The sequence below is a fragment of the Falco biarmicus genome, chromosome 6, assembly GCF_023638135.1.
Source record: "Falco biarmicus isolate bFalBia1 chromosome 6, bFalBia1.pri, whole genome shotgun sequence".
NCBI lineage: Eukaryota > Metazoa > Chordata > Aves > Falconiformes > Falconidae > Falco > Falco biarmicus.
In genome coordinates this window covers 52448262-52475884 of record NC_079293.1, presented here as the reverse complement: position 1 = coordinate 52475884, position 27623 = coordinate 52448262, and the positions used below count along the sequence as shown (strand labels likewise).

General features: G+C 42.3%; 1 protein-coding gene across 3 annotated transcripts; it reads right to left on the bottom strand.

The window, feature by feature from the left end:
* Nucleotides 1-648: 648 nt before the first annotated feature.
* IFNGR1 (interferon gamma receptor 1) lies at nucleotides 649-26331 on the bottom strand. 3 transcript variants are annotated; one of them, XM_056342779.1, is made up of 8 exons: nucleotides 26314-26331; nucleotides 23886-23955; nucleotides 12286-12400; nucleotides 11711-11883; nucleotides 10168-10319; nucleotides 9270-9447; nucleotides 8099-8214; nucleotides 649-1622 (listed from the first exon to the last, which is right to left on the bottom strand). In XM_056342779.1, exons 1-8 carry the CDS (start codon nucleotides 26314-26316, stop codon nucleotides 1128-1130), a joined length of 1302 nt encoding a protein of 433 aa, XP_056198754.1. In that variant the 5' UTR covers nucleotides 26317-26331; the 3' UTR covers nucleotides 649-1127. The 3 variants fall into 3 exon arrangements, with proteins under 3 accessions (XP_056198754.1, XP_056198752.1, XP_056198753.1); XM_056342777.1 differs by lacking the exon at nucleotides 26314-26331 and adding an exon at nucleotides 24477-24497; XM_056342778.1 differs by lacking the exons at nucleotides 23886-23955; nucleotides 26314-26331 and adding an exon at nucleotides 23030-23228.
* Between the last annotated feature and the right edge of the window lie 1292 nt (nucleotides 26332-27623).

Genomic DNA, 27623 nt, shown 5'->3' with positions numbered 1-27623 from the left:
AGAATTCACAGGGCCGCCGGATGACAGTAACTTACCACACTACTTTTCTATTGTCTTAAGGTGTATTTTTAGAGGAAGGTAATCTGCTGTAGTTCCCAAGTTACATCATAAAAAGATGAAAACAGCAGTCATTTTCACAATCTGCTAGAAAACATGTTAGGAAGAAGTCCTGTTGATTTCTCTTTAAAAAAAAAAATCATACTGCTGTAAGAATTAGGATAGAAATACTCCGAAGGCAAGCAGGCTTTTGAATTCTGAAAACATCTTCTGAAGAATTTGTGCAACCACCCATTACACACCTTTTTTCCCCCCCAATGACAATCAACTAGCATGCTAACACAGGAATTTTCCAGAATATGACCGGTTACACAATGCATCTAGGTGATCCAAACTATATGCAGCTATACACAAATAACAGCACTTTCAAAAATAGCTTTTTTAGTCACAGGACTTACAAAAGAAAAAGTCTATTGTTTACTCACTGAAATGTACAAAGCAACCATCCTAGAAGTACATACTTCTAATTGCAAAAAAGACTTAACTGGTTCTTGGGCATAAAATTAAATTCTTAAGATACACAAGAAAAGGTTATAGGTATATCCTTACTTAAAAGAAATAGTAGCATTTTAATACAAAAATACTCAAAAAGACAAGCAATGTAATACCTTTAATAAAGGCAAAAACTCTCACATATTTCTTGTGCATCTCTCTTGTAACCAAGTGAAGGATTTCTTAAGCATTATGTTCATTGAATTAATTTTGAAAAGGATTTGAAACAGAAGGTAATAGTGACACAGCTGCTGTTTTATACTCCTTCCTGAAGTCTGTTCTCCATAGAGTACAGTTAAAAAATCAGAGCGCTATTTCAGTAGGAAATAGTGAGTTATGTCCTATACACAAACACTTCTGAAAGTGGTTGTTACGAAACATCCCCTCACTCTGCAGTGTTCTCAGGCACTAGTTTCAGTCCTATTTCAGGATCCCACTGTATCACGTTGTGTACTGGTTACTCTGGTTGGACCACAACAAGCACAACTTGCAGACATCCGTAACATAACCCAGACCTTCCATAACCTTCAGTAATGCTGTTCTTCCTGAGTTCTAGTTAAACACTTCAGATATCCTAGTTAGTCAGTTGGCCTGTAAGCAATCACAGGCTGCTCTTCACCAACATCTATCAGCATATCTAATGGAACATGAGGCTTGTCATAGCCAGAAAACTTGAGACAGCTGCTTGGAATAACTGTTTGTGGCATTTCTGTGGTAGAAATCTCTGGACCTGAAGAACTACTGCAGATATCCATTTGGGTACTGTCAGAAATGAAATAACTCTCTTTTACTTTGTGATTCTGTTCATCACCAGAAGATACCTCCTCTGTGCTTTCCTGCAGAGACACCTCTTCTGTTCTTCCCCCAGAGGCATCAGCCAAAGCAGAAGATGCTCCTTCACCGGAATTCTCAGGACTAACAGTTTCTTCTTCTGGCTGTACCTCCAGCAAGGTTACTTCATGGTTCACTGGAAGCACCGTCTGGCCTGGCATGAAGTTTATTACAGATATGTATTTTGTGTCTGGTTTTGATTCTAGAATGCTGTCTGTGTTCAGGTTTCTTATGACACTGACCTTAAATGCGGGGAAAAAAATAACAAAAAATAATAAATCACTTTGAGTTCCACATAGTCTCCTAATTTATTGCCTTCACCTTCTGTCAAAGTTCAGAGGTTAAAAAAAAAAGATACAAGTTCATAATACATATTTAATGTTGTTACAACCAATCCCAACAGAAATTAGCAAAATTAGAATCTGGCAAGGTCATTAGCCTGTACCTGTGACTTCAACTGTTTCATTAACACTTTTATGCAAGCTCTAAAAAAATGCTTTCTAAGTGCAGACACATTTGCAAGGACCAAATCTATTCATGTCATTCACTGTATTTTAAGTCATTTGAAGTCTGTAATGTAGAAGAAAACAACAAAGGAAGAAAAAGCTGTAATGCTCTTCAAATAGCTGAGGAAACCTTGCATACTCTGTAGCTATTGAGTGCAACTTGTAACGACTGTAGTATTTTGTGCCAACCATCTCAACTGGGAGAGAAGTGAACTTTGGAAAACAATCTTTAAAATTACCTGAGAACCTGTACACATACTAGTAGTTATATCTATGCTCAAGTGTTCCTAGTTATTTCTCCAAGCAGTCCCTCAATGTTGTGACAAGCTTTTATGTTACACTTTGAAACCCTTCCCCAGGAAGAACATACATTCCTACAATGGCCAGGCTCCAGCTTGTTTTAAATGATTATTGACATGCCTTCAGGCTGTTCAGATTCTTCTGACTTGTTTTTGTGTTTTGGTTTTTTTTCCCCAAGGTGTTTTCAAGAATATGTAGGAAAAACAGTAGGGTAAATTTTCAGCTGGATGATGGTGTTCCCAAAAGCTAACAGAAAGCGTAGGGAGAAAGGGTTATTCAATGAATTGCATCCTTTTCCAAACTTCATTCACTATATATGTGTATCGCAGGCTGTCAAGATAAAACAAGCTGATTTCTTATTATAATGTACATAGTCACATTTTTTAGATACTTAGTAAAAAACATAATCTGACAAACTACAGGTTGAGGCAAATGTAGAAGAAAGGGATGTAGGTAGAAGGAGGAAAGGGGGAGAAAAATCATGTTAAGAAAAGCAAAAAAGAAAGGCAAAAAGAACCTCTTAGTCTGTATTAGTTTAAGAACAGAGAGCACCATTACAACCAAATCTGACTGTGCTTTTCAAGAGTGTTCCTTGATCAGAAGGTTGTGAGTCTCTATATTCATACCTTCACAGTGTGCTGACTTCATTAGAACTTGCCTTTATCTCCCACTTCAGCCCCATACCCTTTCCCTCAGCTGCTCTGATATCTGTGGATGTTATGTGGTTTATGCTGGATCAATGAAACTACTCGAGTTTAAAAACAAAACACACAACCAGAAAAAACCCAAACACCAACGCCGCCACAAAACAAACACACACTCCATGGAGAGCAGTTATTTGTAATCTAAGTGAGTTTTACAAACAGCTGTGTTAGCACCACTAAGGTGAGGTGATCCCTTGGGAATCAAGGGCTGCTACTAGAAAACTAGTAGGAGCATTAAGGTGGCTCCTGACACAGAAAATCTACCACACTACAAGGTAGCTGCCATTCAGCCATCATGCTTTCTGGATGTTAATTTTTGCTATTTGGAAACAGAGTACTATATAAAGAATACTCAGAGTAGTTCCTATGAGTATGTATGGAAACCACCCATCCATAAGAAGCAGGTGCTTAAGAGATGGCTACAGAAACCAGAATACAATGGATAATGTGTAGATACTGAAAATGTTATGAACAGCTGGTAGGATTAACGTACATTTTGAAAACCTTTTTATACAGATATATGAAAAAAATATTGGATACTTATGCTATACAAACACTGACCTTGAAGGGACCAGCATCTGTAGTTTTTTTGGGGGTAGCAAAAAATCTGACTCCCAACAGTCACACAGTAAATGACACGAGAAGATCATTCTCTGTGCAAGCTTGAACACTTGAGGAATGTGAATTAAAACAAAATGCTACAGAAACTATAGCTAAAAGCTGCATTTACCACTTCCCATTTCTCCCCATACAGGTACATGCTATACTAAAGTTAAAACCAAAAATCAATGAGTCCTTGTTTCTGTCCTTTTAGGATATTCACATGGTTTAAAATATTAGTCCTAAAATGTGTTAAGAAAATGCCTTGTACTCTGCGCAGGTTCTGCATTTCACAGTGCCAGCTGGTGATGTTTAAAGATAGATCCTGAAGATAAAGTTAAGTACTCTCTATACAACTACATCCAGTACTTTTGTTCTCAAAAAGGAAACACATTTTTCTCTTGCTGAGTTTTTGACTAAAGCAAGGTGGTGCAAAGACACTTCCATTGCATGAAAGCAGGAAGCCACCAGAAAAAACTCACGGATTTCTTGGTACCAAAGTTTCTTTAAGAGTCACTAAGTCATGACTACAAGAAAGTGTAGCAATTCATGCAGTTATTTCTGGCTTCAAAGAGAAGAATCACAGCTTACTACACTAACGGGAATTCCATTCGAAGCATCTCAAGTAACAAAGGTTATTAAGATATGGTTGCTATTTGAAGACAATTATTTACCATAGGTAAGTTAATATTTTTCTTTTGTGTACATTATCTAATACTAGCAAACTGACAGTCAGTGAGCTTAAGCTGGATGTCTGCAGGACTTCCTGGCACATGTAGGTGCTCAGGTATCTTCCTGTCTCCAATGACAGCACCTGAGCTTTCAGGTCTTTCACTGTCTCAACAGACTAAGGAGATTAAACCAGTGGAAGCCAAGCTCAAGGTTATCTACAAATAACATATCCCAAGGAATCCTTAAGAGTTAAGGTAATCAGCAGCTTGTTTCTTTTTCTAAGGGCTTGTCCACCTAAAAATTCCTAGTAATTTTCAGGTGCACAATTTCTGGAAGAGAGTTTGAAAAACCTTGACAAAATCTGCATGGCCTTTGCATGGCTCCACAAGAAATTAATACTGTGCAAATGTAGAAACAGGAGACTGTTACTGCCCTATGGACACTCACAGAAGAAAGTAAAAATCTTCACAAAAGCTAATGAAGCAGCTTCTCTCTAGTAAAGTGACGATTATTTGTGCCAAGTCAGTCAAAATTTACAGGAACAATTACAGTTTCTCCAAATCAAAAATACGTTGTACAACAACTAAAAAAGCCAGAGTCACAAAGAAAATTCTTAAATGTTCCATGAATATCGTAAGTGTTCTACGAATACTGTGAGAAAACACAGCCTTGACATTCCCGTCATGTCAGGCTCAGAAAAAGCACCAGCAGATAGCAGAAAACTGAAGTATGAGCTAAAAAAATTTAAGTTGATGCTTTTCAGTGAGTCTTTCTCTTATAGAGTGGGTGTTTTCTACCCACTAAAATATTTGCCACCATTTAAAGGTAAGGCACTGAAAAAAAGACATGGGCATAAGCATAAGATGACACCCACAGCATATCAGTAAATTAAAGCCAGGCTCCTTTTAAAGTGAGTAAATCTCACCACAAATCTTACAACAAATATCTACTACAGGACAAACTGGAATGACTGAAGATGGCGGGTGGAAGGAGACAGCCTCTTGAAATATCTTTTGTGAGAAATGAAAGAAAATGGACAGTTCTAACTACAGCTGCACTACTGAAACATCAGATTCCTGTAACCCAGCAGAAGACTAGCATGATGAAGTCCTGTAAAAGAATCTGTCCCATTTCACTAGATGCATATTCCCAGTAGGATCCTACTATGAGTAAGGATGTTTAAAACATTTAAATGGACATTTTCTCTGATGAAGGTAATCATTCAACACTCATATTGAAAGACAGTTGCAATGTGGAAGTAGGACCTGTATGTCACCGACCTGTTATTCTTGGCAGTCACAAACAGCACAGAAAAGACAATATAAAAATTCTTGAGATCTAAATGGCAATGGCTATTTTTATTCTTTTCTTTGGGTATGTGAGACTCACAAAGACAGCTGCTTGACGGTTACTGTTTCTTATTTTTCCTACTGTTGGAGAATTCCAACTCACCCAAAGTCACTCAAATGATGTTTTAGCACCTACTTAAAGCTGCCGGAATGCAGATCACCGGAAGGCAGTAGACCTATGTTAGGATACCTTGCCTAGCCTTCTAACAGATGGAAAAACTGCCTAGATGTTTCGTTTTCAGACAAGCTCGGGTAAAGCACAATGGTCATAACCTGTATGGAAAAAAGTATCTAGTACAAATTCAAAGGTCAGCGACAGGCTCTCAGCTCCAAGAAGCCTACAGAGATAACTTCGCATCATTAAACTTATTATTCATATTACTTACATTATTCGTTACCTAAAATGATTAATAATCAAAATAATCAATAATTAATCATAAGTTATTATTCATTTTAAATTCCCATATTATTCATATCACCTGTACTGAAACTACCCTTATGAGCTCCACAATTTATATTTGTTACTAAAAACTTCAATGGAAACGGACAGAATCACAAAACATCCTGAAGTGGAAGGGACCTACAAGGATTGTAGGAGTCCAACCCCTGACTCAGGGCAACCTGGAAGTTAAACCATACGTCTAAGAGCTGGTTGAAATGCTTCTTGAACACTGACAGGCTTGAGGCCACAGGGTAGTTGTCTGAGTGCTTGACCACCCAGGTAAAAATCTTTATATATAAACAGTTGTAGGTTTTACTCAGCTCCTTCACAACAAAACACGATGCAGCATGTGAACCAGACTGGACACTGTACACTGGAACCTAGGAATCACAAGATGACATATCACCCAGTAAAGTGAGAATATGGGCACACAAATTAATTTCTACAAGGTGAGCTAAAACGTGAACTTGGAGCACACATCAGTAAGCTCACAGGAGTTCAGGAGCACACATTCTATTCGTGTGATCATCTTTTTCCCCCCATCCCTTAGATACAATACCACAGTAGTACTGGGAAGCCAGAATAACTATGAATTCACTGAGCAACAGCACTGTCATTCTGGATGAGCTGTCTTGCTATAATGAGCAGTCTTCACACACACAGAGTAATTTTTGTATGTAGGACATGATGCTAATAGATTTAGACAGTTACATACTGGTGTGAGCATGAAAAAAACCTGTAGTGTCTCACTTTTTCTGCAGGCCTGTGTTTTGTCATTGGGGTCTAGCTGTAGATTCCATCAGAGAGGTTTCATCTGAATTTTTTTAAAGTCTACAGTGTGAATAGCTATCTCTGAACTAGTCTTATGGCTCTGTCACAGTCTATGGAAAGAAACATGGATTTTGGAGTGCTTTGTCTGACCAGAAGTACGTACCATTTTAGAATGAGACAAATCATCTTGTGCTGCACTAATTACTGCTTACTACAATGTAACCTATCCAAGCCCATCCATTCAGTCACCGCAGTCTCACCTCCTAATAGTCTGTTTCAGAGAAAGCAGGCTCCAGGGGATCTTGGGCACTGAGCTACGCACGTGCTATGAAGCAGTCATTTTTAAGGGTCTTGAAGTTGAAAAACGTGGAATTAAAGATCATTACCTCTTCTCTATAGAAGTCTTATGAGTTTTCTTGCATCCACTGAGATTACCATTTACTACTGCCTCACATGGCAGTTCTTGAAAGTTGTTTCAACTGCTGCTGATTGCTCAGTTGCTGTGACCAACAAGACACCAGGAGGACATTATGCCTGTCAGATACTCTTGCCTGATGTGAAAGCAAGAAGTGCTGCTGCTCTTTAAGTCACATCCACTCCACTTCCTAAAGATGGCTACAGGGAGCTTTTAAGGTAGAGCAGCTGCTGACCTCTTCCCTGACTGCTCAGTGTGAGAACAGATCTCCCCTAGATTTTCTTCCCTCCTCCTATGGCACTATCACTCCCCTCCTCCCCTTACTCTGCACATCGCTAAGAATAAGTCATTACTGCTAAGTGCTGCGGTTATCTCACAGGTGTCCAGTAACAGGACAAGAGGAAATGGACACAAACTGAAACACAGAATTTTATCTGAACGCAAGAAAACCATTTTTACTGTGAGGATGCTGAAATACTGGAATAGGTTGCCCAGAGCTGTTGTGGAGTCTTTTTCCTTGGAGGTATTCAAAACCCATCTGGACAAAGTCCTGGGCAGTATGTTCTCGCTGACTCTGCTTGAGCAAAAGGGTTGGACTCTATCTCAATCTCAAAGTGTCTCTTCTAACCTCAGCAATTCTGTGGTTCTGTGTCTCTGCCTCCGGAATGAATACAAACCTGCCTATGTACACACACTGAGGTTTTAAGAACTAAGTTCTCAAACCAGACCAACTACTGCTGCTACAGTTAAAAAGAGACTGAAGTCTAACCTAAAACAAGTACAATGCATCTGGTTGCAGAGGCTGTTCAGAATATTAGACTGGTGTAAGCCCTAAATATCTATGAGACCACAGTTAGAAAAAAAAAAGGAGAGAGAGAGAGACAGGCATAAAGATGTTACAGTAATAAAAGTTTACTTGGATATTAAAAATCTGACATAGATAAGAAGTCAGAACCTACCAAAGACTTAGGCAGCTTTATGTTCTTCTTCCTTAGTTTCTTGTAGCCACAACACACTATCAACATTAGACTCAGGCTCGGAATAACACCAAACAGAATGTTGATATATTGTATGCCTAAGAAGTCAGAACAAAATCTGTTAGGGAGTTTGGAAAAATAAACCACTGCTCTTACCACTTAGAATAATTTCCAAAAGGAATAGCTCAGAATGCTTAGCTGCAATGTGTGAATTTGTCAGTTTACCACCTTTTTCACTCAAGAAAACTTTATAGATAAAGCATTGTAACAAGCAAATAGTTAGAATGACAGAAGATTTTCATTTTTTATAAACACAACCATGTTTTTATAGAGGTAAAGGAATTTTGTAACTTATTTTTTGTTCCTTAGAGGTGACAGATGGGGATGAATATATTTGTACATTTTTCATGCGATAGCATGTTAACTGACATATTACACATACTCTATGTACAATAAAGTTAAAATACAAAATCTTCCAAACCACAGAATTTTAAACTGTTACTAGTAAGATTCCACTAGTCTAACTCTCTTTAATTTCCTTCTCCTCAATCATACCACTGCTTTTGGTCATTAAAGAACAAACACAACTGCTTCTAACAATTCTTTTCTCTAGTGAAGTTTTGGGCCATAATGAAGTAGCATTAAAATTTTTGTAAGAGCTTACCAGAGATATAACATTGCATCACTAGCTGCCTTTGTTCTCTTTAATTAAGACATTAATACCTCAATTTTATGACAAGTTTACAGTTGCTCAAACTCAGGAAAGTATATAGATTTTCCTCAGTGATGATGCTGAGCAAAAAGCCATTTGCTAGAAGAGAGACAAGGCTTCTGAAAACCGTCTAACTTGGTGAATGGTCCATTTGTCATTTCTTAATTACACCAATGATCAGATGCAATGGAAACAAGCTTTGTAATACCAATGAAGCATAAAAAGCATCCAGGAAAGTCAGTTATTTGAAAATAATACATGATCTTTAAAGGTCTTCAGAACCGGGAAGTGCACTTGCAAAAGAATAACCATGCCTTCCCTTTTTTCATATTCTCCCACAGGCAACCAAGACTTCCCATGGCTACATCAGAGCCTGAATACTTAGATCAGATCTCTAGTCAGACTCAGGATGTCCTTATTTAATATTTAGAATCCTCTTACTCAATATCTGCTTGAGAGGAACATGAATGCAGCTTTTGTCTGATGGGGCACCAACCATCAGACCACCATAAAAATTTCCCTTTGCTGAAACACAGTAAGTGGAACCTTCAGCAGGAATTGGGATGCTGACGCTACATTTATCCACCGTACAGTTGTCTTCAGGGAACACTTCTTCAACCTGCAAAAAACGAAAGTCACGTTACATCATTTGATATAACAATATAAATGTTACAGTACCTTCCAACACTTCTAAAAATGTTAGCACACCATTACATGTGGTTTCTACATCATCTATGTCTCTCGCAAAAGCTCTGTGAACTTTGGCTAACAGCTTATGAGCTACCTTAAGATGCTGTATTTGATTACATCATGGTGCTTTCAGCTAAAATTTGTGCTGTTGATAGTCTAGATGTGCATTCCTAATGCACATATAGCTGGATACATATGAATAGGTAACTATAAACAAACATACCTACTACCATTTTCCTCAAGTTCACCCTCTTTACTACTCACATGATTACTAAATAAAGTGGTATCACTATCTTAAAAGGTAATCTTCCTAAATGAAAGGTCTGTCTAGACCAGTGAAAGGGGCACAAGTAAAGTTACCAATGTTTTAGCATATATGCAGAAGCAATAGAACAGGAAAAAGTAACTGTCTCACACATACATAATGCAAGAATCATGTTGTTGTTCTAAGACACCCATTTGGACAAATAAAAACCAGACCTTCCAGTTCCAGTATGATGCACTTGACATCTTAGGGCAGTAGTCCTACATTACGTTCAACTATTTTCTTGGTATCTGTTGGCTCTGCATGCCATAGGAGTGAACCCCTTGTTTATGCATTTAAGGTAAACAAGTCGTCTTAATTTGAAGTTTTCATTTTGGTACTTACCTGTTTTTTACTATCCCAAAAAGTCACCAAGTACGTGAGCTCTTGTTCAATCCAAGGAAGAAGCTCCACAGATGGGAATGCAGGATGGTAAATATCAACTATGATTTTATCATCATGCCTTGAGAGATTCAGTTTTGGTGGTCCCATTTTTCCTGCAACACATTGCGCCTTTGCTATTAGGCAAAAGCTTTTACCATAAAATATGCTATTTATAGTTAGCTTCCCAAAATTAATCAGAGATTGGAGAAGAATTACATGTTTATTTCAATGCTATTAATGTTGTATAGCTGTGACACTTAGAAGTAATGGAGGCATTTGGACACATTCATGAATCTGCTTCCAGGATAGAAACTGTCCGTGCAGAATTTCACTGCTAAGCAACCCAGCTTTCCTATACACATAAGGACATAAAAATTCAGCTCACTAACAACAAAAAACCCCAAACCAATTAAACATATATGTGTGAACAAGAACAGAACAAAAAAATAAATCACACTGAGCTAAACCATACTGTACCAAAACAAAGGCTATTTGAAAATCTAAACAAATCTCATCTTGAGCAACAGTACTTAGGAAGCCCGATTTGCTGTTGCAATAGCTTACATTAATTTTTTGTGCCTAATGATCTGACTGAACATGTAAGTTTCTTGTTCAATGGGAAAACTATTTTGTCCCTCTCCTCCATGCATGGCTACCACTTTTCTACAAACTATCAAACTCAACATTACCATGATTTCTGTCCCTTCGTCAAACACTGGAAACCAGTCACTGATTCCAAGTCATGGGAGCATTGGGTAAAGCACAGTCCAAGTCAGGGAGAAGCGCATGGGCAATGTTCTGCCTGAAAGCTGTACGTTGAGAATGGAGCAAGTACAAGAGGAAGTCTCTCAGTCTTTCCTCACTCTGTTGTGTCTGCTTTGCATACACATATACTGTCCCACACAACACTGGGGCCTGCCACGCTGCTTTGGACAGGTTGTCCCGGAGTCCAGACACACAATTTACTCCTACAATATTGATATGAAAACCTATGGTTTCTCCCAAAGCAGCCCAAAGGGTTCATGTGAACAATGAGTAACTGTTACTTATTCAGCTACAGTGGACTCCCATAGCTTCTGGATAGCATCTAGACACCCAAAGCTGTCAGTACATCGGATTATAGTGTCAAGCAAGGCATCACCAACCACCTGAATATTACCTAAAGGTCCACAGCTCCCAGTGGCAGTTCCCTACCATAAACTGGTGTCTGGGACACCAAGCAAGAATATGGGAAGGATGGACAAGAGTGCACCATCAGCATTACCTTCTTGCCTTTAGAAGTTTTGAAAAAAATATCCAGATGCTGCAGTGACAGGGCTAACAAGTCCTTACAGAGGCAGAACTACAGAAGTTCCTACTGAACAACCATCATACTTTATTTCATCCTGGAATCCTGACTTTCTGGTACTCCCAAATGAGACAAAATAATACAGCAAATAGGATAACTACTACCTTTTTAAATTTAGGGAAAATATTACAAGGTTTAGTTTATGATGGAACTTACCATGCTTTCTCAAAATAAATTCACTCGTCTCAACATAGTCAGACTGTTGTGACCCAACAACAGCTTTAACTCGAAGCCAGTGAGAGGCAAAAGGCTCACGTATTTCCCTTGAGAGATCACAAAAATGAGCTGAAATGTTCATGCACGTGGAGATGATCTTATAGTGACCTAAACTGTAGAAACAGATCAAGTAATAGTTAATACAATTTCAGCTGCACAACACTGTACAATACACTGCCTGTGACAAAATATCTATAAGGGTGACCAAGCACTGGCACAGGTTGCCCAGAGAGGTTGTGAAGTCTGCATCCCTGAATATATTCAAAAGCCATCTGAACACGGTCCTGGGCAACCTGGCTCTAGGCTAACGTGCTCAAACAGGGGGCTGGACACCTCCAGAGGTCCCTGCCAGCCTCAACCATCCTGTCACTTGACAAATTTTGCTTTATTTTACACTTACGTAACCTTCACCCTAATGACTTCCCCACACAGAAATAAAAGAATTTACCATGCACCAATTGCTTTTATACGCTTCCAGAGAACATCAGGTACAGGAAATAAGAATAAGAACTTACATGTAGGGTTTGATTTCCACAATAAAACGAGGAGTTTCAGACATAGGTGGGTACTGCCAATATAAGATGGTTTTGAAATTTTCAGATGTTACTACAATCTGCGTTGGTAAAGGCACTGGAAGAAATAGAAAAATCGCACTTTGATAACAGACCTAGTCAAAAATAAGAACCAAATATCTCTCTAGATTATTTGGAAAAGGCAATATTTGGAAAAACTAAGACATAAAAATCACAAATACTTCCCCCCAAATGAACCAGTTTGTCACCAGTACAAACAGATATGGGCCCTGCAAGCTGATTTATTGTTCTTCTCTCCTACAGAGACAGCTTGCTTCCTGTCCACAACCCAGAACCTCAGATAAACCGGGCCCACTGAAAGCAAGTCCATCAGATAGCCAGTATCAGGTTGATAAGCTGTGACAATTATACCCCTGTGTTGATATTACACAGATATACCAGCAAGACCGACAGTATGAATTTACTGAAGTTAGAGGAGATGAGCCCAGCTCCTGTAGATTTCTCTACTTCTCTTGCTCTTCAGAAACTGAATTGAGGGGTTGGGAGCGGGGAGAAGCCAGACACACCAAAGCTGCAGTATCAGGGTAGGATTGAGCAGGACTCTCCTGGAGCACAGACCATCTCCTGACTGCCTTGCCAACAGACAACAGGCCTGCTGGGGAAAGCCTGGATTCAAGGTGGATTTCTGACAATGCCATTTCTACCACTCCAGCAATATTTTTAGAAAGCTGTGATGATAAAAATACTAACATTTGTAAGGAATTTGAACACTGAAGCTCCAATGTAGTTCCATATACAGGGAAGCATTTGAAGTACATTTAGTAAACAAAGTCAGAGGCAACTAGGTAAGCAATACAAGAATAAAAAGCAGCACTGATGTTTCCCCCATACACCAAGCTCTTGTTCTAAGCACCAACAGTGGCAGGGATATGGAGGGAGCAGCTGCAGGGGAAGGAAAACTACACAGTGTTCTACCTATGGAAGGCTGTCACATGGTGTTCAGAAGGAGGAAAAAGAAAGTGAAGGTCACAAATTATTTTAATTGTTACTTCTTAGCTTCTCAATGTCTGATTTGGCATCCTTAATATTCTCTTGATACAGCATTTGTAAAACGATGACCGGTAACTCATATTTGACCTGCTCTAGGCTGCTGTTTGTACACAAAGCAACTGCTCCAATTTCACTCTGCGATATATTGAGGGGAAAGTAAACAATTTTCACATCTTGAGAACAAGACCACAGAGAACACTCTATGGAAAGTAATACACAGAGGCTGAAATATGCTATTAACCACGAAGATTTTACACACATAACATACATTACTCTGCAAATGGTGCTGTGGTTTAGTTACGTTTCAATAACTACAAAAGTGGTATTTCAGTTACTGGAAAAAAGGAACACAATCATCAAATTCTCAACCACAAGAAAAAAAAAAGGTGACAAGTTGACAGAAGAGGTGTCAAAGCACACAAATCTTCCTTCAAATATTTAGTTTTAAGGCACACTGTAGTAAGCCTTACATAATTTTACTTTTTTGTACTATTATACAAATAAAACTATGCTTAGCAAGAGTGAAAATGAAATCTCAGAACACATCTGAACAGCCAGTAGAAGCTACATGACTTTTATGCATGTTTATAGTTATGCCATTATATACCACTCTGCTTTCTCCTCCCTTGTTCTTCCTCCCACCCCCACACTTTTGTTTTATTTTGTACATAGAGTTGCTACCCGTGATTTCAGGAGAGAAAACTAAGCTACTCGGGGAGCCACTTAGTAGTGTTCCCCAAGAATCTGCTTTTGAGGGCCTGGGGGTCCATGAGTGCTGGTCAGCTTTTAAGATTCATCTTTTACAAGCAGCAGGCTTCTTTTAGATCTTTTTTAAGATTCATCTTTTAGAAGGAGCAGGCAATCCCATGGTGTCATAGGAAGCAGGGCAGATGAGCCTGGCTGAACAGGGAACTCCTTTTAGAGCTCCTGAGGAAAAAGAAACTGCACAATCTCTGGAAACAAGTAATCTTTGCAGGAAGATTACAGAGTCATGGTTCGCAGGAACAAGACACAAAAGGCCAATACTGAACTAGAGTTAAAACTGGCATGTTGTTTCAGATACAAGAAAGGCATTTTTAAGTACATTAAAAGCAATTGGAGGTGTGAGGAAAACATTGGACCAATACTTGTTGAAGATGGTCACCTGGCTAACAGGGATAAGAAAAAGCAGAGGCATTCAATGTTGAGGGTTTTTTTGCCTCAGTCTCGCAATAATACTGACAGACCTTGGGATGCCCAGTCCTCTGAGTCAAAGACCCCGAGTGCAGCAACAGTGTTTCACTGTTTGTGGACACTGAAATCGTTAAGGGGACAGCTGTATCGGCTGAATGTCCACAAGTCCATACGGCTTGATGGGATTCACCCCAGAGCACTGAAGGAGCTAGCAGATATTACAATAGGACCCCTCTGGATCTACCAAAGGTCTGGGGAGGTCCCTGCTGACTGGAAGCTAGCCAACACTATTCCAATTTACAAGAAGAGCATGAGGAAAAGACCCAAGAAACTACAGACCTCTTAGTCCAGCCTCAGTACCTGGAAAATTATGGGAAAGATCATACCAGGAGCTACTGAAAGACGTTTAAAGAACTATACAATCATCAAGCACAGTCAATGCGGGTTCACAGAAGGGAAGTCCTGTTTAACTAATTCAATATCTTTCTATGATAAAGTCATCCGTCTAGTGTATGAAGGGAAAGCAGTAGATAAAGTGTTTTTCTGGATTTTAGTAAGGCTGTCGATACCGTCCCTCACAGCACTCTTCTGGACAAATTGTCCAACTGCAAGATGAGCAGGTACCTGGTGCTCTGGAAGAAGAACTGGCTGTATAGGAGGGCTCAAAGGAGTGTAGTGAATGGGGCTATGTTTGGATGGCAACCGGTCACCAGCGGTATTCCTCAGGGCTCAATTCTAGGGCCTGTTCTGTTCAAAATTTTTACCAAAAATCTGAATGCAGCAGCTGAATGCACCGTTAGCAGATCTGCCAACGATACTAAACTGGGAGGTGCTGTTGACTGTCACAAGGCACAAGATGCCTTACAGAGGGAACCAGATAGATTGGAGCATTGGACAATGATTAATGGAATGAAAATTTAACAAGTCCAACTGCCAGATTCTGCACCTGGGATGGAGTAACACTGGGCACAAGTATGAATTGGGAGAGTAGTGCCATGGGAATGCAATACTCTGAAATACTTGTGAACGCTGACTGACCAACTAGAATAAAAAGCATCTACCAAGTCAGGCCCCTGCAGCTCCATGACAGACTATTCGACCTAATTCCATCCAGAGGCTATTTTTCACGTGCTCCAGCTCTGAGACTACAAAGGAAGTAGCAGAAAACAAGCCTTCATCATGAAAAGACAACTTTCTTCACAACTATGCCACCATATAAACCACCTTAACAGCCATCAGGAACATCATCACCACGTCGGCCTTGATCACTTACAGGAACAAGTTTACACACACCATCAGCTCATCTTTTTCATCCTCGCTTTTAACAACTTTTCTTTCAGTGATCAAATCAGTCAAAGCACTATCTCCCTCTCAGATCTTTCACTCCATATCCTCCAGATAGACCTAAAGGGCACCTTTCAGCACGAGTTGAGAAGCTAAAAGTTGTAACTCTACTTACAAACAAAAGCCAGTCAAGACATAGGTTTATAGCACACCTCCTCTCACCACATTAACCTCTCTGTTTCACAAGCCAAGAATCATCTCCCTCTTTTTCTAAGGGATGACACCTTATTACTCCATCTACCACTTCCCTTACTCTCTAGAGGTACCAGCCCTGCCATCTATCAAGTGGTCTAATGGATATGTAGTAAAGTCAAATGTAAATTGTTCTCGCTTGTATTTATTTTTGAGATTTTCTGGTTCTACTTTAAAGCCAAAAAAAGCCTGAAAACTCATCTCCTTTCCCTAATTACACTGGTTATTTTCACAGAAGACTACCCCTACCTGCAAACCTCGCCTAACCAATATGAGTGACCAAGGACCTTACCCTTCAGGTAATTCAGCAATAATATACAGAAGCTTCACGCAAGTGACAGCAGCTTAAGATGTAGAAGTGACTGCTCAGCACTGCAATAGTTCAGACCAAAAGACCTCAAAACAGGCATGGAAAATGGATCAACTTTGCATCACCCATGAAGGTCACCTTTTAACCCCGTGGGCAGGCAACTCCAGTCCCTTTCTTCAGATTTGTTATCTCCCCTGCTTGCCCCTCCCTAGCCTATCAAGTGGTCTTCATTGTTCAGCTCACAGCCCCTTTACTCAGGCTGCCCATCTGACCGCTAATGGTTCTTCCTCCAGCCAGCACAGAGACAGAGCCCTGGGACACCCCTGCCTCCATTCCACTCCAGCGTCAAGACTACAGACCATAGAGAACACTGCAGATTTTCAGATCTTCATTGACGGTATTTCTGCATTTTTCCAGTTATAATGCCGCAATGTGAACACTGTTTTACTTAACCCATAAAAAAGCATTAATTTTTGAAACACGTTACGCTCTGTTCTATGTTGTTCAGCAGGCACAACTGCAGAAAGATTATAGTGGCTAGTGCCACAATGGGCATCTTTAAACATGAAACTCCTAACTTATAATAAGCATAAATGCAGCAACACTTAGCATGCAAATTCAAACAGTGAGAAGAAATTCACATCATGATGCATTACTAAAGCTCTAGCTCGCCTCCAGTTCAAAATTCAAATGCAGTGATTTCCATCCAGTTAGCTCTGTTCACCTTGCCTTGTAAAACTGCAATAGTGGCTGACAAAGGAAACAGACGTCAGCAAGAACAATTTTCTCACAGAAATACAGAAATTAAATTGTCTACGTGCACTGTGGAACAATGTAAGAGGAACTTCAGACAGCAGCCCTACATCCATAGAATAAAGGAATAAGAGGCAAAGGTACACCAGTCAGATTAACAATTTTTTAAAGAGTACTATAAGAAATGAAGCATACTTGGATTTTGAGGATAAATAATTGGAATGTTGGAAAGTAAAGGATAGGAGTAAGGGAGGGGTGGAAGCAAACAAGTATGATCACAGGGTGACCCAGAAGTTGAACATTTAATAGAGAACAGATGTGGGAATGCCAGAAGTTGAACGTTTAGTAGAGAGCAGATGTGGGAATGCAACCACACAGTTTATCTCTGCAAATTCACACTTGCATCAGTTTATAATCGACATACACAACTCAGAAGCATGAATACTTATTTCCTCATATACAAACAACCCAGACCTCTGCTCCCATATTGGTGGCCAAGACCTCAGCAGGTGTGACTACTGTGGGGGGTTGTGTGTGTGAATATATATTATCAAGTACCTTCTCAACGTGCAGTTAACTAATGTATTTAAGTCTGAGACATTTACATCTTCAGCAAACTTGCACAGCGGACAGGAAGGAAATGCATGCGGGAGGAAATTAAAAACCAAATGCCACCAAAAGGCTTTTGTTTTACTGCAAGTATCTGCTGCTTGATTTCAGGCTGCTAAAAAAATTAAGGGGGTTTTTTGGGGGGTTGTTTTTTTTCCCCACAGTAACAGAAACAAGCATACTTAGTTGCATCTTCGAAGACTGAGGAAGATAACTCATAGAACTAATCCACCAGTTGCAAACAATATATGATATAGTTCTGCTTCAAAAGCATCCATCAAACCAAAAAATACTTGTTTTTATCTACAAGGCAAGTCTAACTTGTCTTTGTTTTGTACATTCACTTCCCCAAGTCAAAACCACCACACTCCACGTCTTCCACAAACCTGAGCAGGGTCAGACACATGAAACCAAAGAAAGATTTCTGTACCAGCTTGAAACTAGACTATCTTGTTCGCTATATAAATGTTACTCAACACTACCACCTATGGAAAGCACTCGTGGAATACAAATTTGAAGCAGCCATATATTCAATAGCATCTATTTTTAAAGCACATACAGAAGAGCTTAACATTTTTTGATGTATGTAGATGTCCCACCTGTTCACTGAGGCTCAACAATGCATCACCCAACGGCAAAAAATTTAAATCAATTAACTGGAGAACAGGCCATTTCTGAGATGTAAAAATGAGACAGCTTCTAAACTGATGCTTATATCTTGTGCAACACCAAAGTTCATTCTCTTATTCTGACAGAGGCCATGAGGTATTACTATATAGAGGCATTTGTCACCACTGTTCACAGAAGCAGAATTTAACTGGAAGTGCAATAACGTGTATAACAGAACAGGGCCTGATAAGTCCACAATGTAGACTCTATGGAACGGCTATCTAGCTATCTGACACACCAGCGACTTAAAAGAACCACAGAGTTCAAGTTGCATGTTCTTATTAAACATCATTTAGGCACTAAAATACAGACTGAAAGCACAAATTGAAAGCTTAAGAAGTCAAACTGTGAACAAAAACCGGAAAACATCTTTTCAAAGTCTGCTCCTTTCTTGGATTTCCACAAAAAACTAACAAATCCTTATAAACCCCAAGTGATACATCATAGGAAAACAGTTTTAAGCCATTTCAATAGACCAAGAGGGACAACAGTTTGAACTTTGCTTTGCTGTGGATTCATGCCAAGAGGGAAAATCACCACTTAGTCTGTTACAAGACAGCCAGATACAATGCTAACAAATCAGTCCCTTTGGGGCCCCTGACTGGAAAAACCTGTGCACCTTGATTATATGCCCTGTGCTCCATCTGAGCTCACATAACCACTTTAACTGCACCCAAGAAGGGTAGCAGCTTTGCTGACTACACAAATCTAAAAAAGTGATTACCCTTAGCTCTCACCAGCACTGACAGAGAAGACAGACGCATCTGCACTACCTGAGAAGGTTCTGCAGGACTCTGCAGCAATATACAATGGAAAAAAAAAAAAAAAAAAGGTGGCAAAAAGGCAGCCAATACCCAAAAAATGGATTCAGAGAGCAGCAAGTCTGTGCTAAGGGTGAAAAACAGCATATAGAAAGAACTGCCTGTTTCTGAAAGCTGCATTTCCTTCTAGAATAGTCCTCTTCAATCATTTAGAGCCCCACTTCAATCTGTCCTGAATCAAACAAATTTGGCCTGTAGTAAAGCAGAGTACAGGCATCTGGGAGGCAGAAGAGAGCTAGGGGCACTGCCCAGAACCACGGGACAGAATTTCAGCAGGAAAGGTTGGTGCTCAGCACAGGCTGCAAGAACACCAACCACTTGCCCTGGGGATCAATGGGAAATGGCAGAGGGGGAGCTCTGCCCACTGCCACCTTCCTCTTCAGGGCAGCACGCCTGGGTTAGCGACCATCCATCTCCACTGTGCACTTCTGACAGGCCAGCACTAAAGGAACAGCCCTGATCCTGCCCTTGTCAGACTGCTGGAGAAGAGAGACCACCTGCGGCTGGCTTTGGCAGAAGCTCGACAGACTGGTAAACACCAAGAAGTAATGTACTGAAGAATATTTTTCCTGCTACATGCCTGGCCGCCTTCTAAGTGGCGGCAGCACGCAGTGCATATGGAAAGGTTTGTGCATGCTTGCCTTCACCCCTCCAAAAGAAACCAAATACACTCTTCTCTTGTAATGCCACTTCTATACCTTGACAGTACCTCCTTAACAAATTTACTAAAAACTTAAATTAGTGCATTTAACAGCAGTTCTACACAGAAGGCTCTACCAGAAGTTCTCAAAAGATCTTAAATTCAAAAAGGAAATTACACTTGGTTTACAAATGAAGGGAGCATGAAGACAAGGGTAAAATTTAAAGCTAGTAGTTTTTTTAAATATTTAGCAAAATGAACTTAAATGATTTCACAAGAATCAGGAACAAACACTATACATAGTATTTAGTTCATTTTTACAGCTTCTATTTAAAATAGGTTTTTATTTCCTCGGTACTCAGAGGTTTGACAATGTTCCATGGGGCTTTTAAAAATCATAGTTTATGATAAAAACCTCCACAAGGTGGTATGCTGTACCGAGAAGAGAGGCAGACCTAGACCACCATCTTAAAAAAGCCACAGTGAGTTACATAAGTCACATTTTAACAACTGTTGAAACAGCAGAAGCTAAATATTGTATTCTCTATTTTATGACTATTCTTCCCTTTTATTACACCTGAGAAATCATTATAACAGACAATATCTAAATACAGCACTTTCTGCCATCTGATTCGTGTTTGTTTGCAGCTGGACAGACAACTGCTATAACTGCCGATAATCTGACCTATAAAAGAACAAATCAAGAAGACCACCAAGATCATCACACATCACATGAAGTCACCTGCAAAACTGAAGCGCACACACCTCCGTGGAAATCTGGCTTTCAATGTGCAAACAGCACCTGAACTGCTACCACAGTCTCAAACCTTCTTCCTACTACTTCGACCTTGTCCAGGGACCTCCTCTTCCAGGATATTTAAATGCAGAGAGTTCCCATCAACAAGCCCGGAGCTCCACTGATGAGTCACAGGCCTACCAACGCAGGCGCAGGCTCGTTAAGCACTCAGCTGTAGGGAAGGCAGAGGGTGTTCAGCTATTCAGACAACTGCTGTTACCTTGTCTGGCTTTTCTGTCTGGCTTTTCTAAGGAAAATTGTCTCCCACAACAGAAGATGAAGATGACAGAGTATTTCCTCGTTGCATACTCAGCCTTAAGATATGTATTACATAACTGACACACTGGAAGCCCTACTAAAACTTAAAGGTATCACTGTATCATTGCAAAGGCAAGCATCATAAACATGCTTCAGAATTCCTCGTCTACTTTCATCCTTTCAGTATAAGCCAGCACTTCTGTTTGCATCCATGTAATAATGAAGTAAGGACATGGTATTAGTTCATCATTACAGACATAACCAGCATTTTCATTCAGCTAACACACAGCAATATCTACTAAATTCCCTTCATAATGTTTTTGTTCACTGAAGTTTTTGCTTAAGTGATGAAGTCTCTGAAGGGTACGGTTATACAAGCTGTGGCCAACCTGAATGCAAGTCACCATGAAAACTCTGCTTTGTGTCTTCAAAACCTAACTCCACAGTATATTCTGCTCTTTTCACCTGAGGGTGTGCTGCACTCATACGCAGAAAAGTGAGCTTTTGCTGCTCTGCAGCTCGCCATACCGACTGCACCACAGGTCTTACAGCAAGGTAACTCTTGTGCTGAACTAGGCTGGACTACAGCAGATTTGTTTTACAGCAGCTGATTGACTGGTATTGCGTTTTTACCTTGAAACTGCTTAATGCAATGTAAAAGTAGCATATTCTATTAGCTATAAAAGCACGCTCTTAAAAGAGGTGAAGTCCAGTCTCAAAAGACAGTATTTAACTTATCAAGCCTCCCTACTGCTAAAATGTGGAAAAAAAAAAGTTTCCCTGCAAGGTTTCATAGTTAACAACCAGCCACCAAGTCAAACAAACTAAACACTCCAGATGTAAACTACCAAGGCACAAGTCAGCTGACAGATTACCATTTTTACTGTTCCTAGTCCACATCAGGTAAACCTAAGCAGTATTCCGAAGTCCCACACAGGGTGGCCCACCCCCAGCAGCAACAGAGTTCAGTCACTTCAGCTGAGCATGGATCCAAACCGCACCAAGTCCCAACCAATCCGCACTACGCATTTGCAGAGTCCAAGGCACCTGGGAGCATAATTGGAGTTTCTGCAACCAACTGCTAGCAGCAGGAGAGTACTGCTGCATTTATCTATGTGTGGACACAATTTCAAGTCCTTTCATGAAGGGCATAACATGCAACACCCTGTAAACAGCTCTCAGTATTGCTGAAAACTCAATACATGTTCTCTTTTAACCTGAGCTGTTGGACAGCAATCTCGGAATTTAATGAGCTGTTCCAGTCTGAACCGAAACTTGTCAACCAGAGTGTTTCTTTCATAATTTACTTGCAACAGCTCTGCCCAAAGAAAAAACGCTGCTCCTCGCCGGCAGCTCCGCCCCCTGCCCACTCAGTGCTTGGCCGAAGGGTACCCCCTCCCCTGTGGTCATGGCCATAACCCTGATGCCTCGTTTGGCCTCCCCATCTTGGCACTGAAATTCCCAATTTCTCTGCTTCTTCGGACATTGGCGTTTATAAAACACAGTGCTGCAGGCCTATTCGATGCACACCCTGCTCCTGCTTTACGTGACAAAACGTACAAACACCTGAAATAACAACGAGTATCTGCCACCTCACAGCAGAGGGCTGTAACCACTTGTAACGGGCACCCTGACAAAGTCGGGGTTCGGCTGTAACCACCCCCAGACAGCAGCGACACGCTTCCAACGCGGCGAGGGTGCCGCGCCACTAGAGCCGATTTGCATTTGCATGTCGGCAGATCTTCCACGGCAAAGCCTAACCTCGCCGCCGCGGAGGAGCTCAGCCGGCGCCGCCTCACCCCGGCGGGGCAGCGCGGCACAGCACCCGGCGAGCGGGGCGAAGCTGCACACAGCACGGCCTGGCGCCCCGCCGCCGCCCCGCTCCCGGCTGGACACGCGGGACCCTGCGCCCCCTCCCGCACCCGCGCAGGCAGGGCGGCGGCAGCGACGCAGCCCCAGCGGCACTCGGTCTCCAGCGGCTCCGGGATAGGGCAGGGCCCCGATGCCGCCACCAGTTCCGGGCTCGCCGCCCCGCTCCGCTCCCCTCACGGGACCCGCGCCGCCGGCCCGCCTATACCGGCCCGTCCCGGGCCCCCGTCCCAGCCCGTTACCTGCAGACCGCTGCTCCCCGCGGGAGGCCGCGCTCCGCCGGAGCGCCAGCAGCGCCGCGAGCGCCAGGAGGGCCAGCGGCACCCGCATAGCGCCCGGCGGCGGCTGGCGGCGAGCGCGCGGAGGCCGCTCCGGCTCGTGCTCCCGCGCCGCACCGCGATCCCCTCGGCCCGGCGGCGCTGCGGCGCCTGCGCACTGCGCTCCCCGCGGGAAGCGGCGGGGCCGAGGGTCACTGCCGGGCGGGGGAGGGCCCGGCGGCGGCGGGGCGGGGGCTGGGGGTGGGGCTGGGGCGGGGCCGTCCGGGCAGGGGCAGCGGCAGGGCGGGGGCAGTGCCGGGGCAGGGGCAGTGCCGCCGGGGCAGGGGCAGGGCAGGGGCAGGGGCTGGGGCTGGGGCTGGAGCTGGGGCAGTGCCGGCCGGGCAGGGGCAGGGGCAGCGGCAGGGCAGGGGCTGGGGCTGGGGCTGGAGCTGGGGCAGTGCCGGCCGGGCAGGGGCAGGGCAGGGGCTGGAGCTGGGGCAGTGCCGGCCGGGCAGGGGCAGGGCAGGGGCAGGGCAGGGCAGGGCAGGGGCTGGGGCTGGAGCTGGGGCAGTGCCGGCCGGGCAGGGGCAGGGCAGGGGCAGGGGCTGGAGCTGGGGCAGTGCCGGCCGGGCAGGGGCGGGGCAGGGCAGGGCAGGGGCTGGGGCTGGAGCTGGGGCAGTGCCGGCCGGGCAGGGGCAGGGGGGCCGGGCCGGCCGGGCAGGGGAGGACAGTAGCCTGGCGGTGGCCCTTGGGCCACAGTGGTGGCAGTGAGGCCTTTCACCTCCGCGGTGCCCTGGCCTTGTTTTATGGATTGTTTTGAAGTGCCAATGCTGTGCCATACCTGTGGGCCCCAGCCGCTGAAAGAGAATTCTGCTGCCTCCCCGTTTCTTAATAAACACAGAGTGTTCATCCTGTGGAGTTTTTCAGAAAGAGTTCTTTGTGTTCCTACACATAGAGGAATCCTAATTTATGCCGAGAGCTTTTGTTCTTCCTTACAAATAACCTACATTTACATGCATTTAAAACAATTAAATGAAGTGCTGCCAAGCAAGATGGAGATTGCAGCTTTTTCTGCCTTCCTGTTGCTGTGCTTCCCACCCCGTGTCTCAGTGCCAGATAATTCAGCACCTTAACCACCCAGCCTCAGGGCTACCCTGGGTCAGCTAAGGAGGAGGACGCAGAAGAAACCTCCTCTGCCACACACCTCCCCAGCTGTAAGGAGAATGTAGCAGCTTTTTAAGCTCCTGCCAGAGGTTCTGCAGATAATGTTTTTTCTAGACTAAAATGGAGACAGCATGAAGGATCCCTGACACCCACGCTTCTTCCCAAGCTTTCAGAGACAGAAAGGAGGAAACAGTTACATGCCAGAGTCGTCATGCTTCCTCTTTCTCACACCTCTCACAGAAAATGTTAACTTCAGCCGCTCCCTCACCTTCATTTCCTGTCTCAGACTTTGTCTCAATTCCTGGAGAAAGGTATGGAGCAATTGCTTTCTTGCCATCTGCATTTGCAAAATTGAGAAGACAGAGCAATTTGCTGTGTGAGCAGGAATGAGTAGTAAGGAGAGGGGAGGTCACAAGCCAGCACTGGGTGCTGAAGAAGAACACCTCACTGGTGCAGTCTCAGAAACGATGGTGTCCCACAGGTGATGAGGTGGTGGTGTGGGGTGTAGGGTCAACATGGGTTAAAAAGCCAAGAAGGAAATGGATTGAGAAACTATACTCACACTATGTAGCAATGCTACAGTCACAGGCTGACCTTTGTACTTAACATGAGTGCAGTCATGAGCTTTACAACCGGCACATGCTTAACTGTCTTGATTGAAATATTGGCCGCTTGCTGGCATATGGATTTTGCCTTCCTGAATGGTGGCGTGCTTACATGATACTTTCTAACTAGGATGAGAGGAAACGGCCTCAATCTGTACAAGGGGAGGTTTAGATTGGATGTTATAGAATAGTTCTTCACCAAAAGGGTTGTCAAGCATTGGAACAGGCTGCCCAGGGGAGTGGCTGAGTCACCATCCCTGGAGGTATTTAAAAGTGCAGACATGGCGCTTGGGGACAAGGTTTAGTGTTGGACTTGGCAGTGTTATGTTAACAGTTGGACTTGATGATCTTAAGGGTCTTTCCCAATCTAAATGTTTCTATGATTGAAATAGTATTTTACACAAAAGTAAGTGAGAACAAGGAATCACTAGCCCTAGATAAAACATTAGGTATTCTGACAGTCATATCAAGGGCTGACAGTGTGCCTAAGGTAGGTGTCACATCAACAGACCTTAATAACGTAGCCTGTTTTTTTATGACAGTACTGCACAGACTTGATGGAATGTTATGAAGGGTTGTCAGAACTTAAGTCAGCTCTCTACAGAGAAATGAAGGAAATGTAATTCTGGTTATGAGAGTTGTCCCCAGCACAACTTCTGCCTGTGCTACCAGAACCCCTGTACACAGCTCCACCAGGGTCTTCTCTCACTGTGCAGGCAGTGGAGTCCATCCCCACCAAAACATTACAAACTTGCTAAATTTTTTTCTTGTCTTGAATTGTTACACTTTGGAAAAGAGGAAAAAATGGCCTTTATCATGTGAAGTGTCTTCTAACTTCCTCCTTTCCACTCCTTTTCATGCTTAGCCCAGGCGGTGGTTATTTGCCTCTCTGTGGCAAAGGTCTTGACAATATAAACAACTTCCTGGGACAAGTTTCCACAGCCTTTTGTTTGCTTGTTTGTTTTTTTTTAGCTACCACTTAATTGTGTCACAGAGTTATTGTGCCTTCATGTGCACGTGCAGTAGCACTCCCTGGAGTTTTGCTGTCCTTGCAGAATTAAATACAGGATCTTCACCTCACTTAGTCTGAAATGCCTACTCCTTTGATTCATCATGATAGTCATAGCAGTTACCAACATGCTTTCTCACCAGCCAGGCTATGTTCTGGACCTTTAGATTTTTTTGGCTTTGAAATACTGCTCAAGGCCCTTTGAAAAACTAAGGTGAATATAATATCGGTGTGGGAACAAGTTTGGAGCCTGTATGAGGCTGTATAAGAATACTCATAGGAAAGGTATGTTTCAAAGGTAATGCCACCTTTTCCTTAAATGCTATCACAAAGTGAAATCATAGACACCAAGAAGTTATCTCTAACCAGAGCTTTTCCCCATTGATTGAAAGCACTAGCTCTGTTCACCTTCAAAAGATACAAATAATCAGCCACAAAATCCCCCTCCCCCAATAAATGCTCATTAGTGATCATTTAGCTTCTATACATACCATAAATCTGTTAGGAAGTTCAGTGATCTTCTTATACAGACCTATGGTAAAAATACATATTTTGATCTTCTAGGAGCACCATTCCTAACTGTCTAGCAGCCATTTCAAATTTATGCCCATTTTGGTTCTCCTCAGCTACCTGTTCTTTCCACATTCACATTTCCAGGAACCAGAGAACTAGAGCAAGGAGACCTAAAGCAGTGCAAGCTGTGCTTTTATCAGAGAATTGTATTACTCATTGAAGAAGAGAAAGAAAATGGCCCACTACCCAGGAATTTGTCTATATCCTAGAATTAAAGCTCTTTTAAATGCCCATGCTGCATATCCTGTAATTATCCTTGCACCCGATTCTGAAAGAAGTAGATAAATAATGACCAATGGAAATCATGGTATCATGGCAGCTTACTAGGGTGGTCATCTCTCCAACAGAGCAGCAGCAATGAGCACTACTTAGAAGTCAACCACAAAATCAAAGACAACAGGTTTATTTGAGGCTGACTGAATTGTAAAGTAAAAGAAAACAGAGAAAAGATAGCAAGAGTAGATTAAAAAGACATGATTGCGAGCCAATGAGCAAGTCTCTAAAAAGCTGCAGCATTTTCAGTGCAACAGCTGCTCTGCTGTAGCTGCTGAGTTGACAGATGACCTCTCATGCTCTGTTGTGTTTATCTAATGCACGTGTGATCTGATATGCATCCTGAGAAAAAAAACTAGCTTAATGGACAGTAATCCAGACAGGTGGGAGAGGTATACTGATGGCTCAGGATAGAGAGTCATTAACCTTCATCAGTAAAAGGTGAGGGCCTATGTTTAGTTGAACCTCTGAATGAGGTAAAAGAAAAACCAGGAGCTTCTCACTTAACTACATTCGAACATTCTGAGACCCTTAAGAAAAGACAAAGCTAGAGACAGTTACTGGATTTGTGAGGGCGGTTGTTTGTTTTGTTTTGTTTTCTCCTAATACTGTAGGTTTTTGTGCTTTACACATGAAGTTATAGTGCACACCTTACTGTGTGTCAGTATAGTTGTTGGTCCCATCCCCAGACACAGGTCTGAGTAAACTGCTAACTACCTTGCTTGGCAGAAATAGCACTGTTACAGAAATGAAGCTAATCTACTCTTTGGTGAAGAGATGTATTGGGCTTGTGTGACAAGGTTTCGGTAGCAGGGGCTACAGGGGTGGCATCTGTGAGAAGTTGCTAGAAGTTTCCCCTGCGTCCAATGGAGCCAATGCCAGCTGGCTCCAAGGCCGAGCCCACCAGTGATAACGTATTTATTATCTCTGGGATAATGCATTTAAGAAAGGGGAA

Excerpts from the sequence above, each read along its gene's own strand:
- IFNGR1 (XM_056342778.1), bottom strand. The coding sequence starts at position 23,117 with ATGCGGGTGCCGCTGGCCCTCCTGGCGCTCGCGGCGCTGCTGGCGCTC. Across the intron at positions 12,401-23,029 it reads CGGGGAGCAGCGGTCTGCAG|TGCCTTTACCAACGCAGATT; the intron begins GTAACGGGCTGG and ends TATTTCTTCCAG. Across the intron at positions 8,215-9,269 it reads TCCTCTCAAGCAGATATTGA|GCATACAATATATCAACATT; the intron begins GTAAGAGGATTC and ends CTGACTTCTTAG.